This window comes from Meriones unguiculatus, chromosome 1 (assembly GCF_030254825.1).
Source record: "Meriones unguiculatus strain TT.TT164.6M chromosome 1, Bangor_MerUng_6.1, whole genome shotgun sequence".
NCBI classification, from domain to species: domain Eukaryota; kingdom Metazoa; phylum Chordata; class Mammalia; order Rodentia; family Muridae; genus Meriones; species Meriones unguiculatus.
In genome coordinates this window covers 131964996-131990101 of record NC_083349.1, presented here as the reverse complement: position 1 = coordinate 131990101, position 25106 = coordinate 131964996, and the positions used below count along the sequence as shown (strand labels likewise).

General features: G+C 47.5%; 1 protein-coding gene across 13 annotated transcripts in view; it reads right to left on the bottom strand.

Annotated features, from left to right (window-relative positions):
• Positions 1 to 25027, bottom strand: part of Atxn7l1 (ataxin 7 like 1) — a 218466-nt gene extending 193439 nt beyond the window's left edge. For 5 of the 13 annotated variants that reach the window (XM_060366915.1, XM_060366924.1, XM_060366911.1 and 2 more), the window contains exons 1-2: positions 24748 to 24974; positions 24174 to 24242 (exon numbers count right to left, since the gene is read on the bottom strand). In XM_060366915.1, coding sequence (XP_060222898.1) covers positions 24174 to 24242; positions 24748 to 24928 — 250 coding nt within the window. In that variant the 5' untranslated portion in view covers positions 24929 to 24974. Of the gene's footprint in view, positions 1 to 24173; positions 24243 to 24747 lie in introns of all 13 variants that reach the window. The other 8 variants (XM_060366976.1, XM_060366950.1, XM_060366952.1 and 5 more) reach the window with 5 other exon arrangements.
• Positions 25028 to 25106: the final 79 nt, after the last annotated feature.

Genomic DNA, 25106 nt, shown 5'->3' with positions numbered 1-25106 from the left:
TACAGCCGAGAACCAGGAAAGTTCTTTGTCTTCGAAAGTTTTGACGTAAGAATTCATACAACCCAAAGCCATCATTTGAACCACTTGAAAGTGTGCAACTCACAATGTGTGCAAACATCACCACTATATAATTCCAGAATACTTTCACCTTTCCTAAAGGGAATGCCACCCTTCCCAACTCCGCTCTTTGCCCTGACAACCTTGAATCTATTTCCTATCCCTATACCATTGCCTTATTCCGTACATGTCACAGAAACACAATGCTCAGTAAGTGGACTGCCTCTTTCTTTCACTTGGCACAAGGTTTTTGAGGCATGTGCACAATGTGGAGAGCGTCGGCGCTTCACTTCTTTTTATGGGTGAATAGCATTCCACAGTAGGGCAAACCACATTTTCTGCTTACCCATTTATTAGTTTATGGAAACATGGCTGCTTCTACCTTTGGGCTCCTGTGAACATCCCTGTTATAACACTTATAATTTTCCTTTTGCTTGAAAAAAAAAAAGATACACATTAGTATCTATCCATCCTAGTAGACGTGGAGTGATATCTTGCTGTGGTTTTGGCATGCATCTCCAGTACTGTGGAACCTGAGAGAACAGCCTACGAGTTAGGGCCTTTTTTCTTTAAGTAAAGGATAGGGCTGACCCCCACACAGGTCACAGCAGGGAAAGCTAACATCCAAGATACAGGTCTGTTTCCTCAGCTCCTGCGTGCCCAATCAGGTGGTGGCCAGTCAGGCTGGCATGGATTTGGGAAGGCTGCATAGGCCTATCAAGCTCTCCCATGTGCCTGGGGCCCTCCCAACCCTGGTTATGATGCTGGCCACTCAGGTTATACCTGTCTCTCAGGGCTATCAGATGCCTTCTCCTGCAGCCCAGTCTTGCCCACATGTTTGAAGGTGAGAGCAGCAGGATGCTAGGCTCAGCTGAGAAGACACTGTAGGCTTACAAGGACTGGGGAGCCACAGAGAGCTGCCACACCACAGGGGCATCTAGGAGGGTGAAGGAGCAGGTGGCTCAGGCACCAGCTGCTGTTATGGTTGGACACAGGCTAAAGCAAAACCATCCTGAAGTCCAGCAGAGGCAGATACAGTTCCTGCTACTACCAAGGTTGCACAGCAAGTCCAAGGTCACCCTGGGCTACCTGGGACCCTGTTTCAAAGCAGGGGCAGGAGGAGAGGACTGGAGACATGCTCAGTGGGTAGAGTGCTTGCCTGGCATGCATTAAGCTTTGATTCCCAGGCACCATATAAACACATGGGGGCCAGGACCTATGATCTCAGCACTTGGGAGGTGGAGGAAAGAGGATCAGGAGTTCCAGGTCACCTTCAGATACATAGCAAGCTCGAGTCCAGCTGGGGACAGGTCAGATTCTGTCTTAATAAACAGATAAAACCCCAAGTGGAAAGCCCAGGCTGGGCCACCACTGCAAAGGGTAATGTTTGAATGCTTGGACTCCAGCTGGACACCAGTTGGGGTGGTGCTGAAAATCCTGAGAGGCGGGGCCTAGCTAGAGGAAGTAGGTCACTTTGAAAGTTATACCTGGTCCTAGGGGCCTCTTCTCTTTGCTACATGGGGACTGCTTCCGCCCCAGGTTCCTGCATCATCGCAGTCCAAGAATCAACAGCCCCAGAGACAGACTCAGGACCAAAGCCCCAAACAAATCACCCCTCCCTTGAACTTGCGCCCTTAGGTGATCTAGCCACAGCTATAAAATGATAACTACCACAGGTGGTCACCCAGATGTGGTATCCCAGGCTTTGGCCCATCTTTCTTTTCACTGCTGCCTTCTGGTCATTTGGTAATGTTTCTTGACCTCTTCTGGAAACAGGAGAGAAGAAAAATACTCCTCTGCCTACTCCCAGAGCTCTTGTGGGAAGGGACGATAAAGGGTTGACTGAAGCCCATGGCTTTTTGCTCTACCGTTGTTTAATAAACTATCTCCATTCTTTGTGTCTTAGAACTATAAATCATTAGGACCTCTCGTGTGGACCAAGTAGAAGCCATTGGGCAGTTTTCCTTTAGGTCACATAACAGATCTCTTGGGCTGGGTGAAGAGGCCCATGAACATGCTGACAAGAATGACTGGCTATCACTGGAAGATCAGTTAGTGCTGTTACCACAGTGCCTACACCCAAGAGGCTTAGGCTTCTCACAGCCAAGGAGACAGAGTCCAAGAAAGAGAGCCACCAAGCAAGTGTTCCAGGAAACGGACAAACTGAAAGATCTCCCCCACCCCATGACCCAGGCTCAGATGTCACATGGTGTCACTTCTGTCATATTCTATTCATCAAGAGTGAATCACATAGAACACTTTCCAACTCTGAGTCCAAGGACGTCAGAAGCCAAGAAAACACAGATTCTCAACCAAACTCTACCACAGTAGGAGAAGCAGACTTCACCAGCAAACGGAATTCACCCTGGCGACATACGCGTAGTTCAACCTATGAAAATCAATCCAAGTAAAGTACTTTATTGATAGAACAAAGAACAAAACCACACAACTGCATGAATGGATGCAGAGAGGGCCCAGGACAGAAATCCAACAGCCTTCAAGATAAAAACAACCACAAACCAGGCACAGAAGGACCTTTCTCCACAGGAGGAAAGTTATCTGGGAAAAGCCCACAGTGCGAAGCATACTGCCTGGGGAACGACCGAAAGCTTTCTCCTCGAGAACAGGCATATGACAAGGATGTCCACTCTCAGCACTTGAGTGGAGTGTCACACTAAAGAGTCTCACCAGGGCAACTGAAAAGGGAAAAGTAAAACCACCTCTGTCTGTCTTACGGGCAGGAAACCTTACAGAGTAAACACATGAAGAAAGCTCCTAAGCCTAGCACGTAGTGACACAACCAGTTGTATTTCTATGCCCTTGTCATGAACAATCAGAAAGTGAAATTAAGACGCCACTGACCATAGCAATGCAAACACAAGACTTTTATATATAAGACACTTATAAAAAAAAAATGTAACCCCACTTGTCTGTGGAAACTGCAAACACAGTTGACAGTAATGGAGAACTGAAGGAAAGACGGCAAGCCTCTGATATCCATGCATGCATGGAAGGTTCTAAGCTCAGGACAGGGGCTACAGTGTGGATCCTGAATGTACCTCTGTTGCCCATGTATGTAATGAGGAACTACTGGGAGGTGGATCATTGGATGCACACCCTGCCAGGGAATACTGGAACCCAGGTCCACCTCCTTGCTGACATAGTTGGCTAGCTTCCTCTGCCATGTTCTCAAGCTCCATTTTGAGCTGCCTCTTCACAGGCCTGAAAGTAACAGGGCCAACTGAGCATAGGTGAACCCTCTGAAACCATGAGCCCATCTTATAAGTTGGCTACTGCAACTTTACACAGTAATGGAAAGACAACTAAGACAGTGGCCCAAGAGCCTCAGCTGACACACGGGTACAGCATGAGCTTTCTGAGAGTCTCAACTGCCTGTTTTTCTTTCTTTCAGAAACTGCAAATTGATCCTCAAGTCCATATGGAGATTAACCCAGAACAAGGACTCTGAAGGACCACAGCATTGGAGAGCACAGATTCTTGATGCCAAAACTTTCTGTGAAGCCACAGTAGCCAAGACAGTACACTACTGACATAAGACTAAGCAGACATATCAACGGGGCAGAGTGGGTCCAGAAGCAAATCTTACCACTGAGGAAAAGTAATAACCTTTGACAACAGTGTTAGACAACTGGGCAGACACCTGAAGAGGACTAGAATCAGGTCTGGGCCTCTCACCTATAAAAACAACAGAAATTAAAAGTCAATCAGGGATCAAAATGTGCGTGCTGAAGTCACAACGCCGTCAGAAGAGAACACAGGTATAAATTCAACACAGAAGAGCGCACAGGTGTAAATTCAACGCGAAGCACGAATCACCAGCAACCAGAGAAATAATCAATCACTAGGATGAAGGAAGTAAAAAGCCCACGCGCCTCAGTGCACCTTCAAGAAGACAGTGCACAACCAGATAAAAAGTAAACCACACATAAAGAGAAACAGCCTGGGCTGGCAAAGACCTTAAAAAGAACTTCAAAGAAGACCGCTAATGCAAGCCAGTGAGCACAGGGAACAATGGTGAACACGGCCAGACCAGAGTCACGGTGGGACTCCAACCCTCGCCCACCAGGAGGAGTATGATAAAAATAAATAAATAAATAAATAAATAAATAAATAAATAAAGATGGACAGTAACAAATACGTCAAGATATGGAAACCTCATTGCTGGTGGGAATGGAGGCTGGGGCAGTTGCTGCAGAAAATCCCTTGATAGTAGCTCAAAGAGTTTTAGAGTTAAGATATGTTACTGTGAACCAAAAATATATGTGCACGCGCACACACACACACACAGCAAAACAAACAAAACAAAAAACAGTATGTGTTTTATACCATAGTTCATAATAGCTTGAAGGTGGACAGCATTCAAATGTTCATCACCTGGTGCGTAGATAAACAGGAGATGATATATCCTACAGGAGAATAGTATTTACTCACAAGTGGGAACAAAGAACTGAAACATACTGCAACATAGAGAAACCCTGAAACTATTAAGTGAAAAAAAAACATACATAAAACCGTACATGTATTTTTTTATAGGTCCATTTCTACGAAATGCCCAGAACAGAAAAATACACTGCCAGAGCCTAACGGGATGCTGGTAAGATTCTGGTAGTAGATAGGTGATTTCTTTTGGATGCAATAAAAAAAAAAATGTTGTAGTCTTAGATGATAGCGTTAGTTGCATATGTTGGCATTTATAACAACACACACAATTAAAAACCTTAAAGGGGTCAGCTTTACCGTGAATGAATTATATTTCAATAAAGCTAATATTAAAATGCACACATACATAAAAAGACATCGCAAGTGTCACAGAGAGGGGAAGGATGACATTGGGAGGCATGTTTCTTGCAATGGCATCTTTGAGAACCACTTACATCACGCTCTTCACCTTTCTTGACAGGCTACTGACCACTGATTATGTGTGTCTGAGTTTTGACTTCTGGGTTCTCACATCTGAGAGAGAAACTGCTCTGATAATTTCCTGGGTTCCTTTGTAGCAGAAAGACCCAATAAGATACCTGGGACCACTGAAAAAACTCACAGGTTTCAGGGCCTAGAGAACAGGTCGAGGTGAGCTAGACACCTAGAGAGCAGGTCCAGACAAGAAACGATCAAAGCAATAGGGACAGATAAAAGCAATGAAGGGGTGACATGCTTAGAGCCAGCTGCAGGGCTGGATACAGAGTCTTGAGGAAGACCCAGCCTGTATGATTACTTTAAACCCTGAGAACAGGAAAGAGTACATGGGCTGGCAGAACACAAACGCCCAAGTTCCACCGTGGCTGAGCCACAGATGAGCTGTAAAATCTTAGAAAATTAGTTTTTTTGTCTGTCCCTGTCTACAAAGCTCCTCACAGTGGGGAGATCAAAAGGCTGACATATGTGAGGTACCTGAGAGAAAATAGCTGCTCAGTAAACGGCAGCCTTTCTTACTGGCACTGTCTTGACAGCATAATTATTAACACAGGAGCCCCTGCTAGCGTCCACTGTTTCCTGTCACTGGCTTAGGAATCAGAGTTTCTATATTTTTAGTTACTTGGGTCCTCCAGTCAAGATTGGGTAGCTATAAATGTGTCAGAGTGCTAAGGTTTTTTTTTTTTTAATATCAAGATTGGAATCTGATGGATATGGTAAATTAGCCTGTGGAGCATTTGTAAAACCATAAAAGAAGGAATACACCAAGCAGCTCTGCAACTCCAACATAGAAGAACTGTCCACAGCAGCAGGTCTAAGCAATCTTACCACCCTGGAGGCAGCCTCCTCCACCCAGGCCCTCCTTCACTGAGGACAAGGGGTCACCACAGGCCTCTGGGAGGAACTGTACAGGTCAATGAGCTTGGGTGGATGATGACAACTCCTTTCCAATAGGTGGCAGAAGGCTGGGCACGGAAGGCTCCCTGACACCGCCACACCTGCCAGAGAGCAGGGAGCTCCATCAGATCCCTCCTGACAGGTCAGCTAACTGTCCCCTCAAATCACCACTCAAACACCAGGCTGGGAGATGTTCATGTCAGTGGGAAGATCCAGCCAGAAGAAGCAGCCACTCACAGGGAAATGGCTGGCTGGATTCTAGCTGCCTCCTGCCTCCTAGGCAAAAAATGAACACAGTTCCCCAAGGACTCAGCAGTGGCCTTGAGGCCATCAGGGCTTCCCAATGCTGGCTCTGGATGACAATGGAACTCTGGGCCACTTCCTTCCCTCCTGTTTCCCATCTGGATTCACAGGGAGGGCAACAGCAGCCACCCCTCCCTCCTCTTCGCTCTTTAAACCGAGAGAGAGGTCCATAATGTAGACCCAAGTTAACACACCTTCACATCCTACTCTGTACCAAGGGTTTTCGGTGTTTCTTAAAACTGTGCACTTTTCCTTAAAAAATTAATGCCAATTTTACTGTCCACTCCAGTGTTTTGGGCCTTACTATATTAAATTATTTCTAAGCTGTATGCTCTTCCATCTCACTCACATTGTAATACTGCAAAAATTGAGCTGACTCTTAGCAATGGACCAAACTGGAAGTATTTCTTCTCATTGTATTGAAATGATTAGGGCTTCAGGAGTGATGGAACATAAAGATACAAAAGAAACTTTTCCCTAGAATGAGAACCAATGCTCAGAAAGCTGGCCCAGGCTTGCACACTCTAGGCTTCTGGCTCCGGCCATTTCTAGATTGTTTCCTGAGAAGCTGTCCCATTCTCAGGCAGTTCAGCCTTTGTGTCCACATGCAGTATGATGAGGAAGCCTCGTTCTGAACAGTGTCCTCCAGTCTTCCCTGCTAGGGGGAGACTCAATGGCAATGGAAGGAACTGCTTACCCAGCATGCACCGAAAGCCAGGGTGAAGTTCATTCCTGCACGCCAGTACATCTACTTCACTTCACAACAGCACTGTGAGACGCCTGTAGTGACGCTACTTTACAGATGGGAAGAGCAAGGCTCTGAGAGGCTGTGGGCTCTCCCCTCCACCAACAGCTGTGCCTCGTAAAGACTGAGCACACAGCAGGCACAGGCCACTGCTGTCAGATGCCAGGGTCCTCTGTGCACGAGGGGCCTCCAGACCCAAGTGCTTGACTATTTGAAATGCATTTTCCTGCAGGAGTTCCTCTCAGGCACCCCTCTTTTCCTGGCTCCCAGGACTCACACAGATGTCCTCACCAGGGCTGCTGTATAGGGTGAGCTAGGGGCAAGGTAAAGAGCAGCCCAAAAAGGATGAAAATCAATGCCAAAAGAAGAAAAGGCTGCTCCCCCGCCACTAACCGAAGACTCCCCACCCCACCCCCACTTGAGTTCCTAAGCCTCTCTGTTGCCATCTCTCTTTAACTTACCATTTCCCAAACTCAACTCCCCCAACCTCTCCCTGTTTCTCAAATTTTGGCCCCCTTTTTGTCATCTCTCAATGTTAAGTACTACCCAGCAGTGATGGTCACAGCCTTCTGGACTTTGTAAGCCTGTCCCTCAGCTGAATAATAGCAGCTGCCTTTTCCTGACCCACAGCCATGTGTCCGCTGATGCAGCCTACTGCGGACAGGCTAAGAGTCTTGCCTAAAGTCACCAAGGGAGAAGGCAGCAGAGGCCATCAGCCACCATGTTAGCCAAGATCTGACTTCTTTACCACCACACTGCTCTCCTGCCCAGCAGCCACACGGATGAAAAGGAAAGGGAATGCCCCATGTAGCACAATGAATCATCTGTGTGTGTCTGTGTCTTTGTTGGTTCATCTGTCTGAAAATTTAAAATTATGAAAAGAAAAACAACCTGATGAGGATTGGCAACATGGCTCATCAGGTAAGGGTGCTTGCTGCCAAACCTGACACTGTGAGTTCAATCCCTGGGTCCCACATGGTAAAAGGAGAGTACCAGTTGTCCTCTGACCTCCACATGTGCATTGAAATCTGTGTGCCCACATTCAATCATACACGCGCACACACACACACACACACACACACACACACACACACACTATACCCAGGCCTTGGGCATGCTAGAGAACCACTTCCACTCTGAGCTACACTCTCAACCCTCAAGTTCACATACCCTTGCTTGTCAATCCTTGTCCCACATGGCTATCCTTCCTTGTCATGTCTGTATTCAAGCTACACATACACACACATACATACATACATATACACACTTGCATTCATGCACATACATACATTCATACACACACATACACATACATACACACATACATACATACATTTTTTTTTAAGTGCAAGGGGGTCGTTTGCCACAAAGAAGCAACTAGCAAAGAACCTGTTGGTGTCCCTGGAAAAAGTGTGCAAAAATGGTGTACACCTTCTCACCCCTACAAATTACCACACAACGTAAGTACTTCTCAAACTTAGTCAGGAATGAATGGCTTTTCTTTTCTTCCCACACATACACCCCACTGTGGCCCAGTGCAGGCCTCGACATACTGTCAACAGCTTTATTAATAAAACACTACCACCTTTTCCCCCTGCTCCTTCTGCCACCACCTTCCGTCAGAAAGGACACTGCCGGTCACTATATCACACATTTCAGGAGGCACTCCCCAGTTCTTCCTAAGTCTCTGTGCCATCGCCAGCCTTGTTCTCTGGGAAGATCTCCCATCGTCCTGGGGTAATCCCGCTGTCATGCTGTCCACATCCATCCCCAGAGGCCTGGCCCAACATCCTCTACTGTAGCAGGGACCTTTCAATATGACCTGGTAGCAATCAGGTAGAGATCACCTGGAACCCCTCAAATGGCCCAAGGCCATCTTATGTCGTGCATTCTGGAAGAGGGAGACTGCATTTGGGAATGTTATACAATTTTTAAATTTTGTTATTATTATGTTTGCGTGTGTGGGTGTGTGTGCGGATGACGCACACGTGGGCATCAGAAGACAACTTTCAGAAGTTGATGCCTTCCTTTCATTGTGGATTCCGGGGGCCGAACTTGGTCAGCAGGCTTACGTGGCAAACTTGTGTACCGGCTGAGCTATCTCAGAATCACGGCCCTATTCTAGAATCTTCATCCAGTCAGTTCAGGCTTCCCAACCCTTCCTCCCCAGAAAGCAGAAGCATCCTTTCAGATCTCTGAGGGACAACACAGCGCCTCTGTGCACCTTGGAAGGTGGCAGCCCTTCGGTCAGGCCAGTGTCACCCAAGGGCTATACAGACTGGCAAGTGGAATGCCAGCTTTATCTGAGCTCCTGGCAGGCAGGCTTGCCTCCATACAGCCGTGCACTCCATTTCTGCCATCTCTGAGGGGGGGAGGAGGTTCCTGGGCTATGCTGTGCTGCCTCAGAAGGGCGGAAGTGATCCCCCATAAACTAGTTTTCGTCAGGCCCACAACATATGCATGAAGCAGCATCATGTACAATGGCCAAAAAACAGTGAAAGCAAATTCAAATTTCAGTAAGACAAATGTGTGGATAAGAAGACTGTAGTATGCACGTACAGCAGAATCCTGCTCAACCTCAAAAAGTTCCTCAACATGGATGAACCTGCAATGCACTCTGCTAAGAGAAATAAGCCAGTCAAAAAGATAAATGCCAAATAATTCCCCTTCCATGGGGGGGCCTGGAACAGCCCAATTCGCAGACACAAAAAGCAGTGCCAAGGAGGGAGGCAGGAGAGCTGCCTGTTAATGGACACAGAGTTTCTGTTTTGGACTTTGCAGAAGTTCTAGAAAAGGGTGGAGGTTAGGGTCCTGCAACCCTGTACATATATTCAGTGTCACTGAACCATATGCTTTAACATGGTTACAATAATAAATTTTTGCTACATACATTTTTTAAGTGTAGAAGTTAAGTGCATTCTATTACACTGTGGCAAAGGAAAGAGAAAGTAAGGCAGAGAAATCACAACACTATCTGAACCTCTCTGCAGAAAAACAAACAAACAGACAAACAAAATAAAAACAAAAACGGCTGACATTCCACACCAAAACCTTCCCTCAGGATGCCATCCCCCACGCTCGGGGTCCGCTGATGAAGGGTGCCACCAACACATCCCCACGGCCTTCCTCTTGCTGCCCTCTGCCCACAGCCACAGCTCCACAGGCAGCCAGATTCTCCCACAGGCCTGCGGCAGCCAGGCCCATTCTCAGTAGGCATAAACTGCCATCCTGTTATAAATCCTCTCCCACAAAGCGCTGGAGACTGGTCCTCTCTCCCCGTGCCAAGAAGTCTTTTTCTGACCATCTGTAATCCATTCAGAGGCAACCGGCAGGAAATGGCGGCAAGGAAAACCCCAGCGAAATGCAACTGGTGGGCCCACCTCTCCTCCAGCTCTGGGCCAGCACCAGGAAGCGGGCCTTTCTCTGGACACAGAACATCTGAACATCTGTGGGAATTCTGAGAGAGGCTGGGCGTCTGTCAGGGGCTAAATGGGCTCGAGACAGATGCTCACAAAATTCAGTAAGAAAAGCATGCTGTATTGAGCTTTTAAATTAGTTCTGGGGAAAACTCCTTTGAAAAACAAAACAAACCCCAGACCCTGAGAGGGAAAAAGAATCATATGAAAACTAACCTCAAAATTGCTTTCTTCTGATTTCTATGGACAATTAGACCACAACTTAAAGTAATGAAAATCTTTTTTTATTGTGGCTCCCCCTCCAATCTGGTACTGTCAGCTGCCCAATAGTGACAGCTTCATTTATTCTGGCACCAGAAGCTCTACGCACTGCAGTGGTACATTAAGCAATTAAAGGTTATATGATATAAGCTTACAATTTGACACATTAAAAAAAATCACAACATACAACTTCATAATCATCTTGGTATACTGTACAACCACGAATGTGCTGAGCAAGAGCTGGAGTAGTGTGATTGGTGTTTTCAGGCTCTGGGTCCCCAAGGTCCTTGTTTTCACTACCTCATTGAGCCACAGCAGTGAGAAAGAAGCCCCAGACAGTGCACACATGAACAAGCATGGCTCTACCCCTCTCTTCTCTTGACACAGCCTCATTATAGAGCAGCCCAGGACGGCCAATGTAGCCCAGGTTGGCCTGGAACTTTATAACCTGCCTGCCTCTGCCTTGTGCTAGGATTTAAGCATGTACCACCATGCTTGGTTTTATTCCTTCCTGGTGAGTCAACCTAGGGCTTTCTGTATGCTGAGCAAGCAGCCTACCAACTATCTACCCCCGAAGATCAGCAGTAAAATTCAATTTATTAAAACAGGATACAAAGTCTGTTGTGTTGCTGACTATTGTCCAAATTGTTGTTCGTGCTGTATTTGTACTGTGGACTTTTTAACAGGCTAGTAACTAGCCTCAGCTCCGATTCTACACTGAGAGCATGAGATGTGGGGTTGAGAATTCAGAAAAAAAAATTATAACAGTTTAAAATATGTTATTATTGATGAATTGTACGCTAAACAGCATTTTATCAGTAAAATCTGTAATTAACAACTTTTTAGAGTAAGTTGCTAAACACGCATTAAAATAACACTGGTAGTAATGGATTAATTGTAAAAACCTTAAAGTTTGTGTGTGTGTCAGAGAGAGAGGGGGAGGGAAAGGGAGTGGAAAAGAGGAAGAGTGAGAGAGAGCTGACCCCAGAACCCCAAACAGGGAAAGCCAGATACATATAAACACTATTGATACAAGGGAGGATGTTTCCTTGCATGTCTGCAGTGATCTACCACATGGGTGAAGCTGTGGTTTCTGTTTGGTCCTGATGGGATTTCACCATGACTTTTTCCAACAGCAGCTTCCTGGGGACTCATAGCTCTCCAAAGGCCTTTGCTACCCATCCCAGGAGCACTCTGACTCTCCACATTCCAGCCATTTTTGTTGTCTCTATCTCGTATCCTTCCTTCCTTCCTTCCTTCCTTCCTTCCTTCCTTCCTTCCTTCCTTCCTTCCTTCCTTCCTTCCTTCCTTCCTTCCTTCCTTCCTTCCTTCCAACTTGAACTTGGCTTCTACAACAGGCAAAACCACCCAAACATCCCCTGCCCTGAAGGCCAAGGTCTTGATGACCACAGCCTTTTTAATCATTGGGGATCTTGAACCCCACGTCATCCTCTGTGCAGTGTCTGGGGCCCCAGGGAGCCCCATGGTGAGTTCCTAGAGGGCAGCGGCAGAGGCTGTTTCCTCCTCACACCCCCACAAAGGGCCCAGCCCTGTATCACTCACATCCTGGGTGCTCAGCAGTTTCCTGCTGAGCCACTGATACAGGAAGCAGCCTGGCTTCCTAACACACAGGAACCTCCCCTCACCTGCATCCGCATTTGACTCAGTGGTCCACCTAACACACTGCAGCTGGAAGGTGTGAGCCAGACTGTTTTAAGTGTAATTACCTCCTTCCTTCCCAAAATTAAAGTAGACGGTCCCTTGAGAGTGCGGGATAATGGTTCCCAGTGTTTTAAAACTGAGAAGGGCTCAGTGTTAGAGCTCACTAACCCCTAGCAGTCTTCCTCCCTGAGTTTCCCCAGTCTCTGAGCTGCCACAATGATTATGTTCCCACAATGCACACGTCTTGAAATGCCAGCACACCAATCCTTGACCTTGCCTTCCCCCTTCAACCCGCACCCCCAGTTTAAGAATGTGGTGTTCAACCTCAGTGTCTGAAAGTTGATAATTAAAGGGAAAGCCCTCACTCTGACTTTTAAGAGGAATTTAAGAGTGGTGGCCGGAAAAAGTAGGTCAGAAGGATGGAATCTGTAAGTGGTCATCCTATTCCCCCTGGGAAGAAATGATGAATCCGCTGATGGACGTGAAGGGGGCTCTAAGAATTTCCCCGCTGTGGAACAGATTTCACTGAGTGTGGGAATGGTTCCCACACAAATGCCATGCTCACCGCCAAAGGAAAACCCATCTCTGCAATGTACAGCATATTTTGTGTAAGATGAAGCTCTGAAACTCAGGTGTGTTAGCTCAAGAAAACACAGTTAAGATGTGGCAAAGTGACAAACAGAAATGTTGTATCATTAGGTCTGCAATTTACTTTCAAATGTTACAGAAATCTATATTATAAATGATATACATAAATACACACACACACACACACACACACACACACACACAAGGAAACAAGGCAGACCACTGCTTTAGTCTGCATGGTGTCTACCCAGGCGACTATGACAGCATTCCACCTTCTCCTGTGTGAGAAACGTTAATGTTGACAGTGTACTGGAAGATGCAGGGTGGGGGTCACCTCTGGATGTTAAACGAGGAACTTCTTGCCACTAGGGAGATGATTCAGTGGGTAAGGTACTCGCCCACTGTAAGCCTGATGACCAAAGTTTGATCTCTGGCAGCCATGTTAAGGCGGAAGAAAGTAAGGTGTCACGGGCCCAAATGCTTGGTGGACACAATCGGCAGCACATCATCAGAGACAGCACACGCCTGCTCTAGCTGTTGTGTGAAAAGAGTGTGGGGTTTCACACAAGCAGCGGAGAAGATGCAGCTCTCCGGGACAGAGAATGAGCACTCTGCCGAGAGGCCGGGAGTGGTGACAGACACACTAGTCTCCACAGAGGGAATGGGAAGGGTTGAGCAGGCAGTGGTGGCCACAGACAGCAAGGAGCCACATGAGGAGGAAGAGAAGAAAACATGCACGGTATGAAGCCTGGTCTCCTCACAGATCTCAGAAGGGTCGAGACAGGGTTTCTCTGTGTAGCTTTGGCTGTCCTGGACTCGAACTTTATAGACCAGGCTGGCCTCGAACTCACAGCAATCCGCCTGCCTCTGCCTCCCCTGGGTGCCGGGACCACAGGCATGCGATCATGCCCAGCTCTGTCTACTGTTTAAAGATGGACTGTTCAGCCTTTTGACACTGTGATAAGACACTGCCACCTACAAATGTTCCAAGCTATATCCGTGGCTAGCCCGGGGCACACTCGGACCATGGGCCATAGGATGGACACATCTGATTTATAGCCATTCCCAGTAAATCCATTTGGAGACCCGCAATCGGTTCGGAGCTGATTTTTATATCCTGGGCCTGTCTTTGCCAAGTAGTCATTTTGTCAGCCACGGGAAGTGGCAGCATTCATCCTCACACACATCCTGTTTGGGTCTTGCCCTGCCTCTGCAGAGGATGTTAAGGATGGACACAATGGGATATGGGAAGCTCTGGGTGAGGGGTGGGGTAGAGCTACAGTCAAGGGAGGCTCTTGTCCCCAGGTAGGCCACATAGGGCTTTCCTTATCCCAGGGTAACCAGTGGCACTTTTTAATGACTCACTTCCTTTCTCCTGGACTGGGACAAGATTGTACAAAAGGCGCCCTGATATTTACCAGGAAAATAAAAAATAGGAAGGAATCCGATCACCAGTCAGCAGGCTAGTGCACCAAACATGCCACCCAGAGGAGGGGCTGCAGGAACAGCAGCAGGGCTACAGAAAACTCACATGCTGGAGATCCTTCAGCCTCAAATAAGAGCAAGGTGGGGGAAGAGCAGCATCTCCGGGGCCCCGGTAAGAGCATCGCATACACAGCACTCAAGTGGCCTTGCTAATGAAGAGCAGATGAAACCCAGAGTGACAGGAGCCGAACATGGCTACCTCACCCTGTGCTGGTGTGCAAGGTGCATTCTGTGTCTTTCTCAGCCGCTCCAGTCCAAAGAACCTTCTTTATCGCTGCCCCTCAGAGCCAGCAGCAAGCAGGGCATGCTGTGGCTGCAGGAGGCAAAGGACGCTCACACCCACTTAGCAGGCACATCACCATCAAAAGGACACCTTGAATGTGGCAGGTATTGAAAAGCTATCTGCGCTCCATCATCCAAAGGAGCACACCCTTCATGAAAATACTAACAATTCCAACGCCAAGAGCAAACTGAACAGCAGCCTAGAAGATGTTCAAAAGGGGGGGGGGGGAGACATCATCACTGTAGATAGATGCCCCTGGAGTTGCTTGGCAACCATCTTTGTTAACACCTTCTTCTAAAAAGGAACAGTTTGCATCAGCTCCTGTGCTTCCCTGGGGCCAGTGCTCTGACCACACAGGCCCAAAGCTGGGGCCTTGGGATGAGAAAGCCCGTCACTGATGGGATGCCCTGGGTCTTACAGAGGCAGGGGGCACTGGCAGCTAGTCTCTTGGCACCAGTCTGGTGAAAGGACACAATCCCCTGACAGGGCTGGACTGGGTGAGGCAAGCCAGGTGTCCAGGTACAATGCTTAAGAAGGTCCCTGCTCCATGCCTGCGGAAGGCCACAGTTGGGCCTCTTAGATGTGTCTTAAATGTGTCAAAAATGCCTTCTGCCTTGCCTCAGTCCCACACTGTTCCAAGAAGGAGAGACATTATGGGCACTGATGAGAGCACAGACAGTGGATTCAGCCAGCCTCAGTGTTCGAATCCCGGCTCCCCTATTTCTTAGCTGAGCCATTTGAGTAAATGAGTCAACCCTTGCCCGCCAGCTAAGAACAGAATTTGCCTCACAGGTTGCTCACAAGGACCCAATGACAACACCACATTTGGCCCAGTGTCTGATACTCAATATCCTGACCCATTCCTGAAACAATCTTGATACAATGTGTCCCCTGGACAGGGCAGCTCAGATAAGACAAAGAAGACCTGAGTATGTGGTAAAAATATTACGACCATAACCACAGCTTTCGTTACTGAGTACCTATAGGATGCCAGATAGTATCTCATTTATTTTTACAGCAACTCTGAGAGGAACTATTATTCCGTTCTGAAAATGAGGAAATTAAATCTGAAATTAACACACAGCTGGGAAATGGTTGAGTCAAAATTTAAATAATGCTGCATGAAACTCCCAAGGCTGCCATGCCAATGAACTCTCTGTGTGTAGTGAAATATACACAGCATAGCATTAACCACTGTAGCTGTTTTCAAGTGCACAGTTTGGTGGCTTTAAATACACTCCATACTCTTCACAGAACCCTCACCCCATGCCTTCTCCTACCTGTTTTTAGCTGAAACTGTACCTGAAACTCTGGACCCAAACTTAACCTCAGCCCCCATGTTGCACCATTCTATTCTGTCTATCCTGTCTACACAACATTACTCCTCAAGGAGCCTCACAGAAGTGGACTCTGGCAGGATTTGTCCTTCGGAGGCCAGTAACTTCTGAGGGAGGGCAGGGGGCGGGAACATTGACTGGGAACTGAAACCTTGTACATTCCAGCAGATGCTCTACCGCTGAACTGTATCTCCAATCGTGGTAAATATACTCTTTTTAAAAGCACTGGAAATCACCTTGGGTAAGGGAATGTGTCCCAACGACCTATCAGCCACCCCCTACCAGCTACCCCTCTCAGCCACCCCACAACGCCTTCATCTATTTGCCTAGCCCAGGACTCTATGACCTCTTGGGGTAGTGAGGCAGGTCACATTGCTCCCTGCTGAAGGTGTCCTTGTATCATCAATGTCTACAAACTCATAACCCGCTTTGCAGAAGTCAGGACAATACCAGTATAATCACTTGTATGCTCAGAGAGCCCATCTTTGACTCACTTGTATCTTCCAGATTACAGTGACCCAGTACCAGTCTGTTCCTCCCTGCCAAGCATTTAGTTTCCTTTTCATCAAGGCCTGGATTCCTTGAAATTGACAGGTAGAATTGTGAAAGACACACACACACACACACACACACACACACACCAAAGATAAAGCATCTACATGAAAACAAATGCTCTATCCACAGGGGAATTCCAGCTTTCCTTGCAGGAAGTAGGTGAGCCAGACTAAGCCCTCAGCTTCTCAGGCTCCTAAGCCTCAGCCTAGACCCCCTTGCAGGAAGGGCCCTGCCAAACTCTCACCATCAGATCTAGTGTCTTAGGGTTCAAAGTGAGGTCCACTTGGCAGCGTTAGCCAGCCTGAGCCCTGCCATAGGACATGACGGAGAGCCCATCACTGCAGCACACAAGCCTGAGTTTTAGAAGAGACACATACAAGGCTGCCCTTGCCGTGCACTTTCTATGACATTCAGCAAAGATACAAGCCATTGGCTAAGGCTCTCTGTTTCTACGACAGCTGTATTTGACTACTAGAGCCTCTGAGTGATAGCTTTCCCTAGACTGCTTGGGGTAGGGGCGGGGATCGTCAGATAAAATGGTATTGGCTGCTGTCATTGGATGCCCACCCATAAGAATGTCAGGGATGAAGCCAAACACTGCAAATGAAAGCCAGTCCAGAGGGCAGGAGCATAATCTACAGAGAAGCATGGAGAAACTAGCCTAGCTACGTTTCTCCCATCCGCTCTGCAGCAGAGACAAGGGCCTCCTGCCAGCTGGTCACTGAAGGGGTCAGCATGGCCCCACAGCCCTAGATGATACTGTCAGGCACGTGACGTGTGCCTCACAAGCCTTCAGGAGCCAGGCCTTGCCCTCCACACTTCCCAGTCCTTAGCATGGGTAGCCTGAAGCCAGCTGCTCCGTTCTCTTCATGCTCATCCCCATTTCAGGCATATCCCATGGGCAATCAAACTGCAGAGAACGCCAGTTGTATTTCCAGCCCGACTTTCTATATAAACTGAAATCTGAATGTTTTGCCAGGGTGCTTCTGACCCCAGGGGCCACTGCATAAGAAATGCCATCATTATCAGAATCCTCCTCTCCCCACAGTGAGGGAGGGCTGGGCCAGTCAGAGCAAGGACCTGCTGCCCACTGTTGTCACTGCTCTCTGCAGATGGAGCCACAGGCTGGCAGGCTTTGGAGAAGGACCTGGAGAGACCAAGCCCTCTCTCTTAGACTCTTCAACTCAGCCACAGCACCGCCCAGAGCCACAGTCCACCTGACCCATTGGGCAGCCGATACGGCTGACTCATGTATGGACTGTAGGCCCAAGATAGAACGGTAGCAAAATATCTCTGAAAATCTTTCCCGCTGTTTCCAGTGTTCTTATCTCTCTAGCTTCACTTCATTCCAGTGACACCCTAGCAGGTGACTCTGCCTCCTGGGGGGGGGGAGGAGGCGGGGGAATGTGAAGACATTCTGGTTGTCTACATTTGCAGGTGTGAAGGGCCACTAGTAGAAGCCAATGGTCAGAGGGCACTGCTATATATATTACCTTATAATGCACACAGTGGTCCCTGTCACAAAGAAGAACCTGGCTTTAAATGTCAGCAGTATTGCTGGTGAGAAAACTGACATTCCTCTCTGTGCTGCTAGCTCCACTCCGGGGGGTGGGGGGGGACATTTCATTTCTAGAACATTCCATATTCACTTGCACTTTGGTCCTTCACATATACTATTTCCTCCAACTCCACCTTGTCCATTTCCACATAGTGAGAACTTCCATTTCTTCTCCTTCGGGTTTTAACCAAAGTAAATGTTCTTTCGAGAGGGCCTAACCTAAATCTGACCCCTCCTCTCACACCCTCCAGAAGCACTCCAGCTTTCTCTGGAGTGGACACCCCTCACAATCACTGTGGCTTTTTTGATGTCTGCAATTGTTGCCAGGAAGGAAGAACTTGCAGGGAAGAGATGTTGTGTCTGTCACTACAATGTCCCAGTGTCAGCCCAAGATGGCACAGCAGGGAGTGAATTCCATGTATGAAAGAAGCTGAAAAGGCCTGCACCTTCCTACATGCAGATACCACAGGAGAACCAGGCCTTATGCTATACTTACACCCTTACACTAACGGACAGACAGTCCTCCAAGACAGAGCGAAACAGTAAGATGGTTGACCATAGCTGGGGTCAGTCATAGAGTAGAAGGACTATGAACCTCAGTGCACCCAGGACATCTTCGGAAAGATACAGAAACAAAAGGGTGGGCGAGAGATACTTTCCGGTAAAGTATGTAAGGTTCTTGAATTCTGTAACTTTTTTTAAAGTAGCTTTTAGATGAATTTAAGGTCTACACCTTCAGTGCTAAAGAATAAACAACAACAGCAAAATCCATTAGTCTTATAGAAGATGCAGGCCCAATCTAAGTCAAGCCTTGAAGGTAATATGTATACAGTTTCCAAGCCTGCATACATTCTAACTTCCCTGTGCTCGCAGGAAGGAAAGCCACGTTTCTGCCTTTCCACATGGGATCTGAGCACATGGAAATCCTCATCAATATAAAGAAACACTCATTTCCAAAGCTTTATATTTCCCAAAGTGGATGGTCCGGCTACCCTCTCTCAGCTTAGCTACCCTCAGCTTGTCCATTGGGTACCACTGTAAACCTTATTTTCCTGACACCCCATTTCTCCTTTACTGTCTACCACTTCTGCTCTGCCTCTCCTATCTCCCCTGTCCTTCCATCCAAGCCCAGGGTGACAGAGATGCCAATAAGAGACCAACATCAGTGAATCTTGCTGCTTCCAGCAAAGGGGCGGAGGGCAGGTGCAACAGTGAAAATGAGGTTCTTCCATGTAATCTACAGACGTGGCCTTCCCATCTCCTATTAGCATAGATAATGGAGTTGTCTGTGTAATGATAAAGAAGCTGTAGATAGTTCCCCATAAATCTCCATGGCTTGTCTCTGGCTTCCCTGGCTTGGGTCAGAAGAATAAGTCATCTTCCCAGGCCAACTGCCATTTTCCCCTCTAAGCTGGTCCTTTCCAGCCCTAACCTCTCAGCCCAAGGGGAGACTACTCCCACATTCCCACATTCCCACCTGTTCATGTTTCAGGAACACCCTTTCTCTGTTACAGCTCACTTTGCAACAGGAGCATTTCACATTTACCTCCACCAAACAGAATGCTGTAAACCAAAGAACACAGACTTCTGCCCAAGCCCAAAGGCCCAGAAAATGTCCTTGGAGGACTAACTTTTCTCCAAGATAAAATGAAACATTATATCATTTTAAATGTAGTTTTGTAGACCTCTGAAGCCATGAAAAAGGGGGGAACGAAAAGAAAAAAATATCCATGTTCAGAAGCCATTAACTGCCTACAAATTTTTCTTTGACAAAACTTACTCCTTAGCTGTAGTCTATGAAATACTTTATGTCTACAGAAATTGTTTTTAACCATTAAGCTTTATGAAATTATAACACACGTTGTTCTAAAGTTGAAGCTCTTCCTACAGTATGTCTTTTTGGCACAGATGACTTAAAAATTCATGGTAATTAAAATAATACCTAGTTTTGCCAGACTAGTTTCGGTAGTAAATGATGGTAATAGTTCTAATAATAAAAAAGGATAAAAGCAGGCAGGCATTCAGTTCTCACATATGTTGAGCCGTCTCCTCTTATCTCAGTCACACTTCCTCACAGCCCTGCTAACGTGTTTTACATTTAAGGGCACTTCTGAGCTACACAAATCCCAACCTTTGTCCATCAGTTGGTTGTTTTGTTTGATATCCTTGGTAATGAGAACATCTTCCCAAGCTGAGTAAGACTTTCGCTTGGGAAAAAGTTGACTTTCGGGCAATACCTATTAAGCTAGAGGCAAGAATAGTGTGCTATGTAGGGCCAGCATAGAAAAATGGCCTTCTTTGGAATTTCCTATCAGTTAGCATAGCTCTCGTGAAGACTGGGATAGCAAGCTTCCTGAGACCCTCCTCTGAGGAAAGCTATGGCCTGACAGACCAAGCTGAGGCCAGAGTGCTCTTCATAGGGAGAATACTTTTGTGGTGGGTATTCAACACAGGCCTTTACTTCTGCTGGACGTTGGACAGAGTCCCTCTCCCGTGCTAGGGTCTGGCCTCTGCCTCTCACTTCTGTGGGGTCTGGACTGAGACCCCCTCCCTTTTGTCTGCTATAATCAGTCCCTCCCCTCTGCTGTGGTCTAGACTCAGGTCCTGAAGTCCCCAAACTATTCACAACTGTTTTTAGTAAGCAGACTACACAGTGGTTTTGTGGGTTGGTTGGTTGCTTTGTTTTGCTTTGTTTTTGTCGGCATTGAAATAAACTTTTCTTTTTAAACTGAGAAAACACACCCTGTTATTCTCAGTATTTCTGAAGTCATGTAATGTAGTTGTTTGTTTGTTTTAAACATGAGGAGTTTTTGTTTTGTTATCTTAAGTTTCTTTGGAGGCAGGTTGTTCAGCATGATAGCATTTTAAAGGTTGGGACGTTCACTAGGAAAGCCTGGGTAGAGAGGTCTCAGAAGGGACTATGGAGGGCAGTTAGTCCCAAACCTCTTCCTTTACAGCTGGAGACTTAGCCCAGAGGAGTGAAACTTTCTCTCGCTCCCCGCTCTTCCTGGTTCCTCTTGCTGTGAAGTGGCTCTAAGCGGCTCTAAACCCTCACAAGCCCAGGCCAAAAAGCAACAGTTCCCAATTCAAAGGTCTTTTCTGAATTCTCTGTAATTATAATTTAAGAGAGAATAAGAAAGCTGATGAGAAGATTCTTTGTGGAGACTTCAGAGACTCCATTAAACAGTTCCTAGTCAATATAGGTGACAAATCAAAGCAAAGGAAGGTCAGTGGGGCAAGCGATGCACAAGAGATGATATTGCAACTACCAGGTTACTCAAAAGTCTGCTTGTACCTGCCAAAGCATCGGCAAGAGAGAGCTCAGAAGGCAAAATGATTCTTATTTCACATTTCCAGCCTAACTTCTCTGAGTTCAGTCTAAAAATGATTGCATCACGCTAATGCTCCCAAAAGCATTGCTCACAAGAGTCAAAAGATGGAAACGACCCACATATCCAACGGATAAGAAGTATATAGAGAACGGAACATGTCTACCTGGAAAAGAAATGTACCGATACATCATATAACACGGATGAACCCTGAAACAGTAAAGGAAACAAGCCAAACACAGAAGGACAGATATCGTGTGTTTCGTTTACATGAGGAACCTTCGCAGAGACAGAAAGAAAATGGAAGGTACCAGGACTAAGGGGAAGAGGGATAGATGGGAAATCACTGTAAGCATGATAGGTAGAAGGTACATTGTACATAATGAGTTTCTGGCTGAGGTGGTGAAAAGGCTGGGAAATGAAGAGTGGTAATGGTTGTGAGACACTAACTATACTCAATACCACAGGGCTATATACTCAAGAGAGCTTAAAATGGTAAATTTTATCTTATACATTTGGCACCACAACAGTAGTATATCCTGCCATTTCTCAAATCCGATCCTAAACTTTTATTCTTTTATTACTGTCTCAAGACTGCTTCTAGCCAACAGAGCCATGGCCAGGCATGGTTGCCGACACACACAGATGCACAGAGTCCCAAAAGCCACTTTATGTCCCGCAACGACCCTCACAAGTATCTGCCCACCCTCAGGCCTCCCATCTAATCACTCTAACGAGGAGGCCCGATGTGCCCAACACCTGACATAGAGCCTCAGCCCAACCCTTGAGTTCTTACCACGGGACATGTGTTTGTGGCACTTATCTTTTCTGTAAGAAAAGCTATGTTCCTACCCCAGGAAGACCTCAGGAAGTTCTCATTTTTTTCACCCACGGCCACTCCACCAGGCCCTAACAAGGAGATCGAGTCCACGGGTAGCCAGGTAAGCCAACTGCATGATGTGCTGAGCAGCGGGTATCCTCCGTGCAAACCCATTCAATCAGAAGCAAAATCGTGTGCCTTTACAGGGTGGAGGGCACAATAAGCACAACGGGACTCCTGGGGCTTCCGAGAGGAGGGGAGCTTTTTGTTTTCCCTTAAAAAGAGTCCATTTCTCAAGCAGCAAGGAGAATCCGTGTGCTGACATAGACACAGGTGGCAGGGGAATGTGAGTTTGGTGGGGTTTATGGTCCCACTCCATCACCCAGGCCTGCCAAGGTGCCAAGCATGGGCATGCCACAGCCTTTAGTCTCCTTGAACACATGGCATGTGTTCCTCATCATGGCAACAGTGCTGGTGATCTGAGAGCTTAGCTCTCCAAGTGGGCCAAGACCTCCAGTGTTGCTGTGAAGAGAGACAAGCCCTAGGGACCCCTTTCCATTGGCAATACATACGGACCTTCAGCACAAACAAGCTGCCACTTGTAAGAAGCCTGCTTGATACCGCTCCCTCGTGCATCCCAAGCATACACATCAAGATCACGCTAAGACATTTAGAGGCAAGCATCTTAAGAATAATGTTTTGTTCCCAACGTACTTAATTAGCAGAAACACAAGACTGGAGAGCTGCCTTCAAACACACATGCATTTTTCACCTCCGCGTTATCCCTTCCCGAAGCACAAATGCTCCTCTCAGGAAGTGATGTGGCGCTGAAAACCAACAACCTTAGATCTCAGTCCGCAAGGCGAGCCCCACTTTCCTAAGCAGGTTTCATTGACCTTTGAGGGCAGCACCCCCTTTCACCAGTAGACTAGGCTGTAGAGTCGCATGGCTTTTCCCCCATTCATCATGGACGAGCAAATGCTCCTACAGCAAAGTTAAGTCTAAACTTTTTTGACGCCTCCCACCACTCCCTTCTGGCCCTCTGTGTCTTCCTCCCTTCACCAACGCCAGCAAGTTCTGTATACAAGACTCCAGGTAGTCCATCACAATTCAAATGAACCCATCCTTTCTTTAAGCAGAAAGCGGCCTCTGGGGTGGCTTCATTTGAAGCCAGAGGCCAGAGTGACAAATGGCGGGCTTGCAATCAACAAGGATGATGGACCTACAGCAACCACAGGTATGGTGATACCCAAGTTTGACATTATGGCTTCACGCACATGCCCAGGTCTGGGATCATCTGTCTATTCAACGTGTCCACTTTCAGGTATCATATTTTCATGCTGGGAAGCACAGATTGGGGGGAGGGTGCAGGCTAGGGATCTGTAGGTATTGATGCCCCTAACCCTGTCACTGCCTACAGCCTGTGACGGGATACAAAATGTCACTCGCAGCGCCAAGGCATGCCACGTGCAATGGTTTTTTTCTTTTTTTGTTTTTTTTTTTTTTTTTTTTGTGAGAGTGGAAAAGTAGCTGCTGGAATGACCGACCATGTGGGGCTCATTAAAACTTGTGAATTTACACACGAGGGAGGCTGGAATGCTTGCGAAGGGAGCCCCCAATGCCTCACTCACTCAGGAATTTTAAACCCGGCCACCACCATTGGCCAATGGTTTTCCAAGGAGAATGGCAGCTACCATCAGGAGGTTCAGCGCTGGAGTCCACTAAACTTCTGCCTTGAACAGCCTCCCCCTGCCTGCACCCCCCCCCAGTTGTATTTATACTTCGAAGGAAGTTAACAGTGAAGCAGTAGCCACCTGGGCGTGCTCAATTTTTGACAAGCCTTAGTCACTCTGTACCCAGTAGAACAATTCACATTATATTCCAAAGCCTGTGAAGACTCTGCCACACAAGCTAACACTAACATGCCAAAAGCTGCACTTACCTTCTTTATTAAGCCTCATAACCTCCCTGCTTTTGCCACCCTCTTTTCCAGCCTCTTCTAAATCTACATCTGCAGATGAAAAAGAAAAGGAAAAAAGAAAATGAGGAAAAAAGGGGGGGGGGACGCCAAAGTCAAGGGGGGAGGGAGAGTGTTTATTGGCAAACAGATCGATATAAATACTGTATCGGAAAATCTTGCAGAAATTGACAATGCAACATTTTCTCCCGAGTCCAGGTTTCCATCTACCTGGCCCAGATAGGTACCAAAAAAAAAACTATGCAAGCAGCAACAGAGTCGCCTTTTAAACAGACACCACCGTGGGGCTGCGAAAGCCCACCCCGCGGGCTGCCTGCCCCGGAGAGCCAGGCTCAGACAGACAGACAGCCTTGCTGGCACCCGGGCCTCTCTGTGCTCAGATGGTCTGTGTCTGTGTGTATTTATTTAGAGAGAGAGGGAGAAGCATGGAGGACGCCGGGGGCCACTCTCTCTCAAACACACACTTTTTCCCAGTGGCTCTAGGTGAATGGAAAGGTTACAGGATAATAAAAGGAGGAGCAGGCGGTGGGGTTCTTACTGTCGGAGCAGTGTAATTTGGCGGCGTCGATCCAGGAGGACCAGGGTTTGCCCAGAAACGCCTCCGGACTGGGCACTTTGCGGTGCAGTGTCGCCATTGCTGTTCCTTCTTGTTGCTTTTTCCCTGTTCCTTCGGCAGCAGCAGCCGAGAGACACGGGATTCGAGAACGCTCCGACGTCATCTTCGGAACGTTCCGACATTGAGTGTTCTGCGAGGGGGAGGAGGGCGGCGGAGGAGGCGGGAGGCGGGGCTCGCTCGGGCCTGCCCGGCCCTGCTGTGCTGCGCGCGGCCGCCGGGGGCGCCAGAGAGGAGCAGAGTGCGCGGGGTCGGGGCAAGCGCGGAGTCCAGCCGGCAGAGCG